Genomic DNA, 11,986 nt, shown 5'->3' on the forward strand with positions numbered 1-11,986 from the left:
GTAAATTATTTGAATGATATAAACACTTATTATTATCTCATTTTATAAACAATAAACGTGCAAATTAATCGGGTAATTTAATTTTAATCAGATAAATTATGTTTCATATCGCATGGATTTCAATATTTAAACAGCTACACATTCAATTATTCATGCATTGTTTGATAGTTCCTCTAGCTCCATGTAGTGTAGTTGTCATGGTAACTAGTGTAGTTGTCATGGTAACTATGCATTGTTTGATAGTTCCTCTAGCATTTAATACTTAAAGTTAAATTTCTGATCACAGGATAATAAATGTTTGATATCCTTGGTGTAGATTTGAATATGTCAAAAACATACGGAAGAGTAAAAAGTGTTCCTTCAGAAAAGGAATTTAATTTATATAATACTAGAGTAACCCAGCCTTCGGTCGGGATTCCGCTGTCGTAGCTAAAATAGGCATCATGTAGCCTCCATGCTCGACAAACCCCGACAAACCCCGACAAACCCCGACAAACCCCGTTTGCCAGGGTTTGTCGAGGGGTTTTGCCTCGGGCCCACCGGCTACATGAGGCCTTCTTGTGTAGTGTTTTTCCACGTAAAGCTTGATGACTCCGTCCAAAAAAAGCCTCCAGGCTCGACAAACCCCGACAAACCCCGACAAACCCTGACAAACCCCGACAAAACCCGACAAACCCCGACAAACCCCGACAAACCCGACAAACCCCGACGTGTCGAGATATGTCGTATCATGTCGGGCCCACCGGCTACATGATGCCTTAAAATGGTGCAAAAGTATAAACCTGCTCAGCCTGCAAAACATTATCAAGCAATCAAGATGTGTTTGTAAAATCTCAAGTGACAGAAGAACATACCTTTAAAAAAATTATGAAACATTACCAGTGAGGATGGAAAGGATTCACGTACTCTAGTTCGACACGCACTATAGTTCGCCAGATATCACCCCTGTCGAACTTCGGTACGTGTCGAACTAGAGTCCAGGCAGCGTACTCTAGTTCGACAAATAGTTTCTGCTTGTGATCCAACGGCTATTGCCGGGTCCTCATCATAGGATCACATGGTTCAATGGCAGATAAAACAATTTTCTGACATTTAGCAACCAGCGGTTAGAAATTCCAGAACCTTTCAGTATAGTTTTAATTCTCCTGTTTACCACTCGGTTCTGGTCTAGCTAACGTGTCGAACTTGAGTACGTGTATCGATGGAGAGAAACACACTCAAACTTAATAACGTATCGAAACGGAATATTGTACTCCAGTTGAACTTCCTATAAAGCACCTGCACCGTTCACCAGACAGTTAGGAGCAGAGAAGCCACTCATTCAGGCCGAGGAGCAAAGTCTCGTGATCGAATAAAATCTATAATCTATAAATTATAATCTATAATTCAGATCAAACTGCCACGTTAATAAAAAGCAGCAGGCCACCAATTTAACCACCAATTGAACCACTCTAATACCGTTTCCTTGATTAAGTCATTTATAAATTTATAGAACACACACTCTTATAATTTAAGCTATTATGATACAAAAAGAAAATTTGTTTCTAGGACCGTACCTTTCTGGGCTTTCTGGAATTTTACTTCTCTGGAACCTTACTTTTACAGAATGTTCTAGAACTCGGTGGAACTATGTGCCAACTTACAACGAATCAATTTACCACAGTAATATAATATAATATTCCCTCGACTGAACGATGTTAAATATTCCATATTACGTTTCACAAATCAGGTACAAAATCTTATTGTATAAAGTACTATGATGCTCCATTTTCACGTATCGGATGATACGTAAGTCAAAACGTAAGTCAAATCCTGTGTAAAAGTCAATAAAAACAATTCCTAACATGTTTAAACAATTCCTAACATTTTAAGTGCACCCATTATTTACAATATAAATCAAATTATAAATTGACTCTAATAAATCTAGTGCTGCAATGTGGCGTAATCCGGTAATTCCAACTCCTTATCACCTCCCACTATTATTCACCTCCCACTATCTAACATAAGAATTACTAAGCGATGGCAGCAATAAGAGCCGACCCAAGTCCAGAGCCATCAGTGGCAACTTCCAGATTAACAGTGCAGTTCAACTCCTGGAGAGTTGACCTCATTACATTAGCAAATGTAGCGTGTTTTAGGAACACTGATCCGTCCACTGCTACGGTAAACGGTACTTTCTCACGTTTCAGCCAGATAGCGTAGACACCTGGGTAATTTGTTTTTATTACGGGGTCAGTTTAACTTTAGAAGTGGAAAAAATTAATGCATAATATGCAAACATACAATTGTGGATAATGTAAGTAATATTGATGTCATGTAACATATTGTGTGAATGATGCAGTTTGTTAACAAGGATTTAATGAATACGGACAATAATTGTGATTTGTAAATATAATATACTACATATAACTTACCTGCTGCAGCAAGTTTAGCAGCCCTGTTACTAACAGCATTACAAACTTGTCGCACCACAGCAATATCTGCAGGACTCGCTTTAGGGAACACGGCACGACACTCCTCTTCAGAACTGGGCACATTGGACTGTTAAATACCAGGTTTCCTCTTAGATTGTAAAGGCAAAAACGTCGACAATACATGATGTATTTTGCTTAATAGTGATCGTAGATTTTTGCCCCAGCAATCCACTCAGGAGAGCGAAGGATGTAAAATAAAATACAAGGTTCGGAATTTCTGTCTGCTCAGTGTAAATAAGTTGGACTCATAGTCTTGGCACCAAGCCATTCGACTATTTAAACTGAACTGTTAAACTCACTTAATACAATCACTGACAGTTGATCCGTCGAGTGAGTCTTCCTTGTGAAGCATATCTGGGATATTCCCGGCGAAGATGCAGTTTTTATGTAGAGTTCGTTTCAGCAGTGCTAGTCTTGTCAGTTCCCCGAGATACATGCCACTAATCATCTTCTCATACCTGTAAGTGTGGGTCATCTTAGAGATAGGGAAAACATAGCTATATAGTTATATAATACATGCATATAATATATTATTATATAATATATATATATATACTCTAGAAGAAAGAAGCAACGGTTGTGATACTTACAGTTGCTTGCCAGCGTTAACACTGGAAGCATCAAGCTGTTTGTCGTAGTCTGTTTGTAGATCAGCAAGATGGCCCAGCTCACCAAAGTTTCCCCACTCCATGTTAATTACTACCTTATCAATTAGACAAGAGTTATTTATAAACTTATTTGTTTAGAGAAATTATATACATCAATCAAGTTCATTCCATTTAATGAAACAAGACAAAATTATTAAAACGGGTGAATATTGAATATTGTAACAGCTAACTGTAATTAACAGCTAATTAACAGCTAATTAACAGCTAATTAACAGCTAATTAACAGCTAATTGTAATTAACAGCTAATTAACAGCTAACTGTAATTAACAGCTAATTAACAGCTAATTAACAGCTAATTGTAATTAACAGCTAATTAACAGCTAATTAACAGCTAATTAACAGCTAATTAACAGCTAATTAACAGCTAATTAACAGCTAATTAACAGCTAATTAACAGCTAATTAACAGCTAATTAATAGCTAATTAACAGCTAATTAACAGCTAATTAACAGCTAATTAACAGCTAATTAACAGCTAATTAACAGCTAATTAACAGCTAATTAACAGCTAATTAACAGCTAATTAACAGCTAATTAACAGCTAATTAACAGCTAATTAACAGCTAATTAACAGCTAATTGTAACAGCTAATTAACAGCTAATTGTAACAGCTAATTAACAGCTAATTAACAGCTAATTAACAGCTAATTAACAGCTAATTAACAGCTAATTAACAGCTAATTAACAGCTAATTAACAGCTAATTAACAGCTAATTAACAGCTAATTAACAGCTAATTAACAGCTAATTAACAGCTAATTGTAACAGCTAACTTTAACTGACCAACCATCTCCTCAGAAGACTTGATATTCGGAACATTGGACACTTTCTCAGTGTAGGCAGCGTTAGTACCAGTTCCCAAAATCAATCCTGAATGACAGTTAGCGTATTTGGAACATCCAGACACTAGTGTTCCTGCAGTGTCGTTGGCTAAAGCTACAACCTTAACTTTCTTGGTGACCTGACAATATTGATATTATTGTAACATATAAATTGTTGATATTTTAGCCATTTCGGACACGTATTTTGTAGGTGTAGAAATATAGGTAAGGTTACGAAGACAGAGTGAGGGATTATGTAATAAGTACAAACCTCATTCTTAGCCAAAGCTTTGTTTAAAAGTTCTGCTACATTTTTATCCACCACGTCTGAGTTCGAAAAGCCTTTTGTCCATCGAACTAATGTACCATAGCACAATGAAGATTGTTGCATTGGGAAGGAAAAAGTAAACCCAAGAGGAATTTCGGTGTTTTCCAAACTTTCCTAGAGTAAGGAATTGTGATGAAATTTTTAAATATAACCAATAGCGTGTTAAGGTTAAGGTGGTAATGTTTAAAGAAGACCTACAGCTACATGTGTAAATGTAGGTACTGAATGTAGGTACTGACCTTCTTCATGAAGCTTGCCACACAATCTGCCAAGTGCTCAAAGAGTTCTTGCCCTCCCACAGTTTTCATTCTACTCTCCATGCAAACTGTCGTTGATTTTATAACAGGACTACTGTTTGGTATCAATTTCACAAGTATGACTCGAAAAGTTGACCCACCGAAATCTGCAGAGAATTATAGTTCAGCTGGCATTAATTTGGCAACTTACAAAAGTTGTAGGTCTCTCTTTAAAACTAGGCAGCTGGGTTGTTGAGATCATATTCAGACTATCGTGCTTTAAAAGGCTGAAAACCTTTCAGTGTTAGAATTATAGGTCTTGATTGTGATCTATAATCCATGTCAATGAATTATTACAATTGTCAAACTAAACTTCAATCATCTTAAAAAGCATATATTATGTTTGCTATTATAAATTGACCTTAGAGGAAGAAATGTGTACGCAGTGAGTAACTGTGGCGCCAAATTAATTTAAAGTTTAATTCAAAATATTAGATAAATATTAATAATGTGAATATACCCAATTCCTGATCGAACTGAAATATAAAACGCTTGGCTTTATAGATCGAAGGACGAAGGCAGCTGATCGACTTGATCTCACTGGACTCTAGTTCTACATGAACCGAAATAATTTTGATATCTGCACTTTTTGGCAAATTTAACATCGCTGGCTTTGCATGATTATGCAGCGCCGCACAGATTAATCCGAGCAGGTAATCGCCTTTTTGGGGGACTTCACACAGTCCTAACCAATCGATTCCTACATGACCCGTGTCAAGCAGAATATTTAATTCGGCTCTTGTTTTTTACTTCAAGGTCACGAAACTGAGCGAAAATGTTCAATCTAAAAGGAGGTGGCTAGCTCCCGAAACTTGAATTTTTGCCATCGATTTGGTCAAGATCTAGACGCTTTGCAGATTGTGCAAGGCTCAAATAGAGTACACCCTAGGGTTATCGACATACCTAATGCCAAAAAGTTTCCAGACTCGCTACCATTTGGCAAGGTATGTATATAGGTCGGAAGCATAAGCAGGCTTGATTGTTTCCCTGAAAGACCTTTTTCCATTTCTTGGTACATGTCATTGGCTAATTTCTCAAGCCTTGTCTTGTCAACATTGTCAAACTCAGACATCACCCTGTGATATTTGTTTAGTTATTGTCTTCGCAACAAATTCAGTTCCCAACACTATTTTATTTTTTATTTGAAAATTCAATTAATTATTATATTATATAATATATAAATCAAGCGTTACATTTCAGCCATGCAAAATTACAATGACATATTTTGATATACTTATTGATATATTATGGGACTGCAATATAAGTTGCTTAATGTGTGGTCGAATGACAACTAACTAAACAAGAAAAATAAATTGTATTATATAATAATTAGTTCGGCTGAACCAACACATAGCAAGAGGCACATTAACGTTGGGGCCGTCTACCAAATTTGCATGACAAACAATAACAAGAAATCAAACATATCATAAATAATTATAAGTATTTTGCTCTTTACAATTCTGTCACAACTGAGGACAAGAAAAATAGGGCCACCAAATTTTAAATGGGAAAATTTTGAAAAATGAAAAAGCCTTAGGCTTTTTGGTGAAGTCACTTACTTTCTAAGTGACTTCTAAAATTGCGAACTGAGATATGGCCAATTTTCTTCATTTTTAGTGGTCTTTTGGCCTTAGTTTCTACATTTCTATAAATATTAAGCTATATATCTCAGAGAATGTATAGTTTATGCTTACCTTTTATATAAAGTTGGTTTCATACAAAAATATTGATATTTTACCAATTTATGGGCCAAAAATTTTAGATTTTGGCCCAAATTTGGTGTGTATGCCCAAATATGAGCATATGGTTTTTGGCTCATAACTCAGTCATTTTTGTCCAATCTGGATGAAAATTCATATACGAGTTCAGCGGACCACTAGCTACACGTACCTGATCTTGAGGTGATGTACGACACCTCGTTAACTCAATCAATGTCTGGAAGGCTGCAAATTTTCACATGCCCAGCACCTATTTTTCTTAAGGAGTTGTGCAAGATGACGATGCATAGAGGCCGCAGAATTATGAGGACTACCAGATCCTGGTGGAACCTAAGTGATCCATGTTATCACGACAGGCCCTACATTTTGAGGTACAAACGCTTAACAATGCTGGCAGAGCAGCGAATAAGTGGTGACCTTATAGGAACTTTTAAAGTAACTTGTGGTATGACTGATTGTGGATCGGGTATGTCTTAATTTTGTTTCAAGCAACGGATGTAGTTCTTCTGGAGCGAGTTAATCCTCACTGGAACAAACTCCCTCCGAACTCTGTGACAGTTAAGTTTTAAGTTAAGCTTTAAAATTGAATTAGGAGGATTAAGAAAGATGTGATTTCTAAAAGTGTTGAATGTTTCGAATGAAGTATCAGTATTTGTTTTAAAGACCCGAGGGCCACCCTTAAGGGCTTTGAAACCGGTTTATTGAGTACAATATAATAGAAAAATAAACTGCAATCGTAACATTCAAGTCGATACTAACTGAAATAATATAATCTGTAGTTAAGGAAGAATTGAGGGAACCAATTATGTCAGTAATAACGGGAAACAAAATGAATATCTAAATATTTTTTCATCCTTGTGTGCATGTGGCAAATCTGTGAAGTATAAATAAGTAAGAAGTGTAAGCAGTAAGGACGTAAGGATAAAACCTGCACTCCTGTCATTCCACCATAACTTCTATCGTGTTTATGGACACAAAAGCTTGAGGTTCCCAGGTAAATTAACTATTCAATGAAACAAGAAATTTTTTCAATGAAACAAGAAATTTAATTTTTATCACATTTTACAGAATAAAGAGATGTAAAACAATTTATAAAAATATAATGCTCATTTGGTGTATGACTTTTTGTCCTTGACTGTTAGTTTGATTTTGAAGGGACAGGTAACTAACGGGGCAGGGAATGTGCGTGCCTGAAAGCTTTTGCACACACCAAAACGCTAGTTCAGTTGAGTTTTTAGAGACAGGGCTCATATGAGGATCAGAAGAAAATTTTTAGCATACGTTAGGGTTGATTCACGATGTCAATCCTTCGCATCTCGCCGATCTGCATACGTCTGTGGTTGCGAGAAGCATTATTTGATGCGCGCGCGACCCAGTAGTGCATCGCGCTACAAACGTTAGGGGTTCTGTTTGTGTTTGTTACTATGGGTTATAGTCTTGTTGTGACAGAAAGTCTACACTATATAATATAATATATATAATATGCCTAAGTTTAAATTGTGTAGTTTGAGGATATAAAATGCAACTTTAAAATGGATATTGGAGAGCTGGTGAAAAATTATGATCGTTGTATCAATGGTTATAATAAGCTATAAATATCTTAAACTATACATTAATTGACGATGTCAATTCATGGCAGCTCGGCGCGGCACAGTAGCGCATCTCGCTACAAGACCCGCCGCGCTTTACATAGCCATGTGTAAACGCGTACTGCTCTGAGAGAGGGCTCTGGTTAGAGCAAACCCGCCGCGCACGAGTGCGCGGCTCCCCCTGTATCGTAGAAACTCTATAGTGAAACGACAATATATAGGGGTCACGACGTGATACAAGTAAAAATTATTGTTTAGGTTGCTCTAACCAGAGCCCTCTCGCTTGCAGTATCGCGCGAGTTGCTCTATCCAGAGCCCTTGCGCTTGCGGTAGCGCGCGCCCGCCTCACGGCTTGACTTGTGAAACAAGCGCGCCCGCAGTGTGCAGTGGCGCGAAAGCACATGGTTAGGTGAATCGCGCGAGAGATATTCTACTTGTGAAACAAGCGGATCACGCAGTAGGATGATGATTAATCACTTTATACTACACTCGACTGTCACCTGACTTTTTCAACCCGTTCTCTATCTGGTCCGGTTCTGAACGACTTTTCGAAACCCTAACCCTCTAATCTGATCCCAACCCTAACCCTAACCCAATCCTTAAAAAACCATATGCTGAAACCCTAACCCTAACGGGAAATTAGAATTACTTCCTTATATACGGTCATATCACGTGATCGAGACAGTTTTTCGCCAATATCTCGTCAGGGGAGAATTTTAACCCTATGTCACGGGGGGGGGGGGGGGGGGGGGGGGTGATTATGAATCAGCGTCCAAAAATTCATAGATTGAAGTTGGTTACAACCGTCGGCCGGCCGGGGGCCTTTTTAAAACAATCTCGAAGATCGACTGTAGAGTGATTTGTGATTTAGCACGCTCGGTTCGTTATAAGCAATAGCATTAGCAGGTAATTGTAGCGCGATGCACCATGCACTGGGCCTAACCGAGCTGCGAAGGATTGACATCGTGAATCAAGTCAGGTTATAAATTATTTTCCCGAAAGTTTTTGGACTAGAATATTTTCAATCGAAAGATAGATTTAATTTAGAGTCTGGAGTCATTTGTCATTGCACATTTAATTGCAGTACCGTGACCGCAAAACTAGTTGTTATAGTGGGAGTAGTAGTGGGAACTGGGAGTAGTAGTGGGAGTAGTAGTGGGAGTAGTAGTGGGAGTAGTAGTGGGAGTAGTAGTAGTAGTAGTTGTAGGAGTAGTAGTAGTGGGAGTAGTAGTAGTAGTAGTTGTAGGAGTAGTAGTAGTGGGAGTAGTAGTAGTAGTAGTTGTAGGAGTAGTAGTAGTAGTAGTAGTAGTAGTAGGAGTAGTAGTGGGAGTAGTAGTAGTAGTAGTAGTAGGAGTAGTAGTGGGAGTAGTAGTAGTAGTAGTTGTAGGAGTAGTAGTAGTAGTAGTAGTAGTAGTAGGAGTAGTAGTGGGAGTAGTAGTAGTAGTAGTTGTAGGAGTAGTAGTAGTGGGAGTAGTAGTAGTAGTAGTTGTAGGAGTAGTAGTAGTAGTAGTAGTAGTAGTAGGAGTAGTAGTGGGAGTAGTAGTGGTAGTAGTAGTAGGAGTAGTAGTGGGAGTAGTAGTGGAAGTAGTAGTGGAGGTAGTAGTGGTAGTAGTAGTGGGAGTAGTAGTGGGAGTAGTAGTGGTAGTAGTAGTAGTAGTAGTAGTAGTAGTGGTAGTAGTAGTGGTAGTAGTAGTGGGAGTAGTAGTGGGAGTAGTAGTGGTAGTAGTAGTGGTAGTAGTAGTAGTAGTAGTAGTGGGAGTAGTAGTGGGAGTAGTAGTGGGAGTAGTAGTAGTAATAGTAGTGGGAGTAGTAGTGGGAGTAGTAGTGGGAGTAGTAGTGGGAGTAGTAGTGGGAGTAGTAGTGGTAGTAGTAGTAGGAGTAGTAGTGGGAGTAGTAGTGGAAGTAGTAGTGGAGGTAGTAGTGGTAGTAGTGGTAGTAGTAGTAGTAGTAGTAGTAGTGGGAGTAGTAGTGGGAGTAGTAGTGGGAGTAGTAGTAGGAGTAGTTGTAGGAGTAGTAGTGGTAGTAGTAGTAGTAGTACGTGGGAGCGTAAAATTTTTCTCTGCAGAATTTTCGATCGAATGATAGATCATAGATTTACTTTTAGACTTACAGTCATTGCGGTCCCGTAAAACTAATATCTTATTTATATTAATCATTTTATAAATTAAATAATGGTCTAAGTTTAATACTATTGAGATTATAAGATAAAACTAATTCCCGGTTTCTACAGTGTACAGAGTGACCACTTTCCACAATGCTGAATGCACATGCCGTTAATTTTTTTGTTGTCTCGAACCGAACGTCTTACTTGCATTAATTTTAAACTGTACTGTCCACCACCGTACTGTCCTCCACCGTACTGTCCTCCACCGTACTATCCACCACCGTACTATCCACCACCGTAGTGTCCACCACCGTACTGTCCACCGCCGTAGTATGAAAGCGTTCACATATGTCTATGACGTCAGCAATATTTTGGCAAATTTTACCCCTTACCCCCTCCCTCGTGTCAGCCAGCGAGGGTGTTTTGAAATCCTGAGGGGGTGTAGGCAGGGACCCTGGGATTTATGTTTGACTTATTTGAGCAGTTGGTCAACAGAGTTCAGTTTTTGCCAAAATGCAGGTATTTCTGCTGACGTCAGCTGGTCAGCAAGTCTCAGCCCCCCCCCCCCCCCCCCCCCCACGTTAGCAACCGTCGACATTTTCAAACCCCTCCCCTTCGACTGACGTCATATGTGAACGCTCCCTATGTACACCACGCACCGTACTGTACACCACCATACTGTCCATCGTCTTACCGACCTTTGCAACGTTGTCAGAGACGTCCACCGCCGCCGCAGCGAAATTTTGAAGCTTGACCGCGGTCTTTGAGGTATTGGCCGTCAGATCAACAAATACAGCTGTTATATATATTAATATATTAACGATGAATTAGTTCTTCAATGTAGAGTGATATTAAGAAATCGATTCATATACATCGTCATCAGTAACACAAATAAATTACCATAATGTACACAGTACACCTCACAGACCACGGTTTAGATGTATCATAGTCAGACCGTGGTCAGACTGCCGCCGCCGACCAATTATGGCGTCCAGACCGCCGCCGCCTAAAAATAACACGGTGCACATCTTTGCGCGTTGTGTGCTATAACCAGAACCTAACGTAGTAACGTGATTATAATTACACATCTTTAATTCAAATGAAATTCACATCTCTAAGCTCCCTGCAGTCCCAGCAGAGGAATGGTATCCCGAAGTTTGGTCCTACTAACCCTCCTTTTTGTTGTGTGTGTTAAAACTGAGCCTGACCCCGAAGCTTCCCCCAAAGACTGCTGCTCTACACCTGTGAGAGCTTCTAGAGGTAAACATTGTACTAAGCTATTTCATATTTAGACAAGACGTGTTCGTTAAGAGTTTTGTGTGGAATTTTAAATATTCATCTATATTTATAAAGACATATTTTAATTTATAAAGGCATATTCCATTAGTAGGAATAGGATCGCGTGATTGATGGCAAATTTTCCATGTAAGCATTAATAATGAATATCGACTATGTTATCGGCTATTGTGTAATTGTACTTGGTTTTGATTTACCTGGCAGGGCAGTCCTTGTGCGCGGCGCGCTCTTTTCAAGATTCCTGAACGTGAGAGGAGCGAGCAATAAACTAGCAATAACTCAATATATAATAAGCAAGCTAGGTAAGGTTTTGATCGGCACGAAAACAACCAAAGCACTCATCACGGTTTTAAACGTCCATCATTTTAATTTAGTCAAAAGTCAACCTTGCAAAAATGATCGTGATCCCAGGATCGTGATCCTAATCTCCGTTCCCAGGAAAGCAAGGCCGTCAAGGGTTCGAAGGACCACCAGGTCTCGTGGGATCAGTTGGCCCTCCTGGAAGACCAGGATTGCGGGGGAACGTCGGACCACCTGGTCTAAAAGGAACCAAGGGTCGTCTACGCGGCCTTAGTGGAATAAAGGGAGCCCGAGTAAGTTCCGGCTTATTTTTTTACTTTTAACTTGACAAACTGAAATCATCGTTCTTAATTTAATAAATATGCAGGACTTGAAAAGTAGCCTTACACTTAT

At 38.8% G+C, this 11,986-nt stretch overlaps 2 protein-coding genes across 2 annotated transcripts; one reads left to right on the top strand and one right to left on the bottom strand.

Annotated features, from left to right (window-relative positions):
• Positions 1 to 765: 765 nt before the first annotated feature.
• On the bottom strand, positions 766 to 5,658 carry LOC134826874 (hexokinase-1-like). The gene is made up of 8 exons (XM_063839379.1): positions 5,490 to 5,658; positions 4,530 to 4,693; positions 4,234 to 4,404; positions 3,929 to 4,102; positions 3,065 to 3,177; positions 2,774 to 2,932; positions 2,415 to 2,527; positions 766 to 2,206 (listed from the first exon to the last, which is right to left on the bottom strand). The coding sequence occupies exons 1-8, from the start codon at positions 5,656 to 5,658 to the stop codon at positions 2,013 to 2,015; spliced, it is 1,257 nt and encodes a 418-aa protein (XP_063695449.1). The 3' UTR covers positions 766 to 2,012.
• A 3,155-nt stretch (positions 5,659 to 8,813) lies between these two features.
• Positions 8,814 to 10,170, top strand: LOC134825912 (uncharacterized protein DDB_G0271670-like). The gene is made up of 3 exons (XM_063838107.1): positions 8,814 to 8,872; positions 8,978 to 9,807; positions 10,124 to 10,170. The coding sequence occupies exons 1-3, from the start codon at positions 8,814 to 8,816 to the stop codon at positions 10,168 to 10,170; spliced, it is 936 nt and encodes a 311-aa protein (XP_063694177.1).
• The last annotated feature ends 1,816 nt before the right edge of the window (positions 10,171 to 11,986 follow it).

The sequence above is a fragment of the Bolinopsis microptera genome, chromosome 1 (assembly GCF_026151205.1).
Source record: "Bolinopsis microptera isolate Bmic1 chromosome 1, MBARI_Bmic_1.0, whole genome shotgun sequence".
NCBI lineage: Eukaryota > Metazoa > Ctenophora > Tentaculata > Lobata > Bolinopsidae > Bolinopsis > Bolinopsis microptera.

Excerpts from the sequence above, each read along its gene's own strand:
- LOC134826874 (XM_063839379.1), bottom strand. The coding sequence starts at position 5,658 with ATGTCTGAGTTTGACAATGTTGACAAGACAAGGCTTGAGAAATTAGCC. Across the intron at positions 4,405-4,529 it reads TGGCAAGCTTCATGAAGAAG|GAAAGTTTGGAAAACACCGA; the intron begins GTCAGTACCTAC and ends TCCTTACTCTAG. Across the intron at positions 2,528-2,773 it reads ACTGTCAGTGATTGTATTAA|TTCTGAAGAGGAGTGTCGTG; the intron begins GTGAGTTTAACA and ends CAATGTGCCCAG.
- LOC134825912 (XM_063838107.1), top strand. The coding sequence starts at position 8,814 with ATGCACCATGCACTGGGCCTAACCGAGCTGCGAAGGATTGACATCGTG. Across the intron at positions 8,873-8,977 it reads GACATCGTGAATCAAGTCAG|TACCGTGACCGCAAAACTAG; the intron begins GTTATAAATTAT and ends ATTTAATTGCAG. Across the intron at positions 9,808-10,123 it reads TAGTGGAAGTAGTAGTGGAG|TGTACAGAGTGACCACTTTC; the intron begins GTAGTAGTGGTA and ends CGGTTTCTACAG.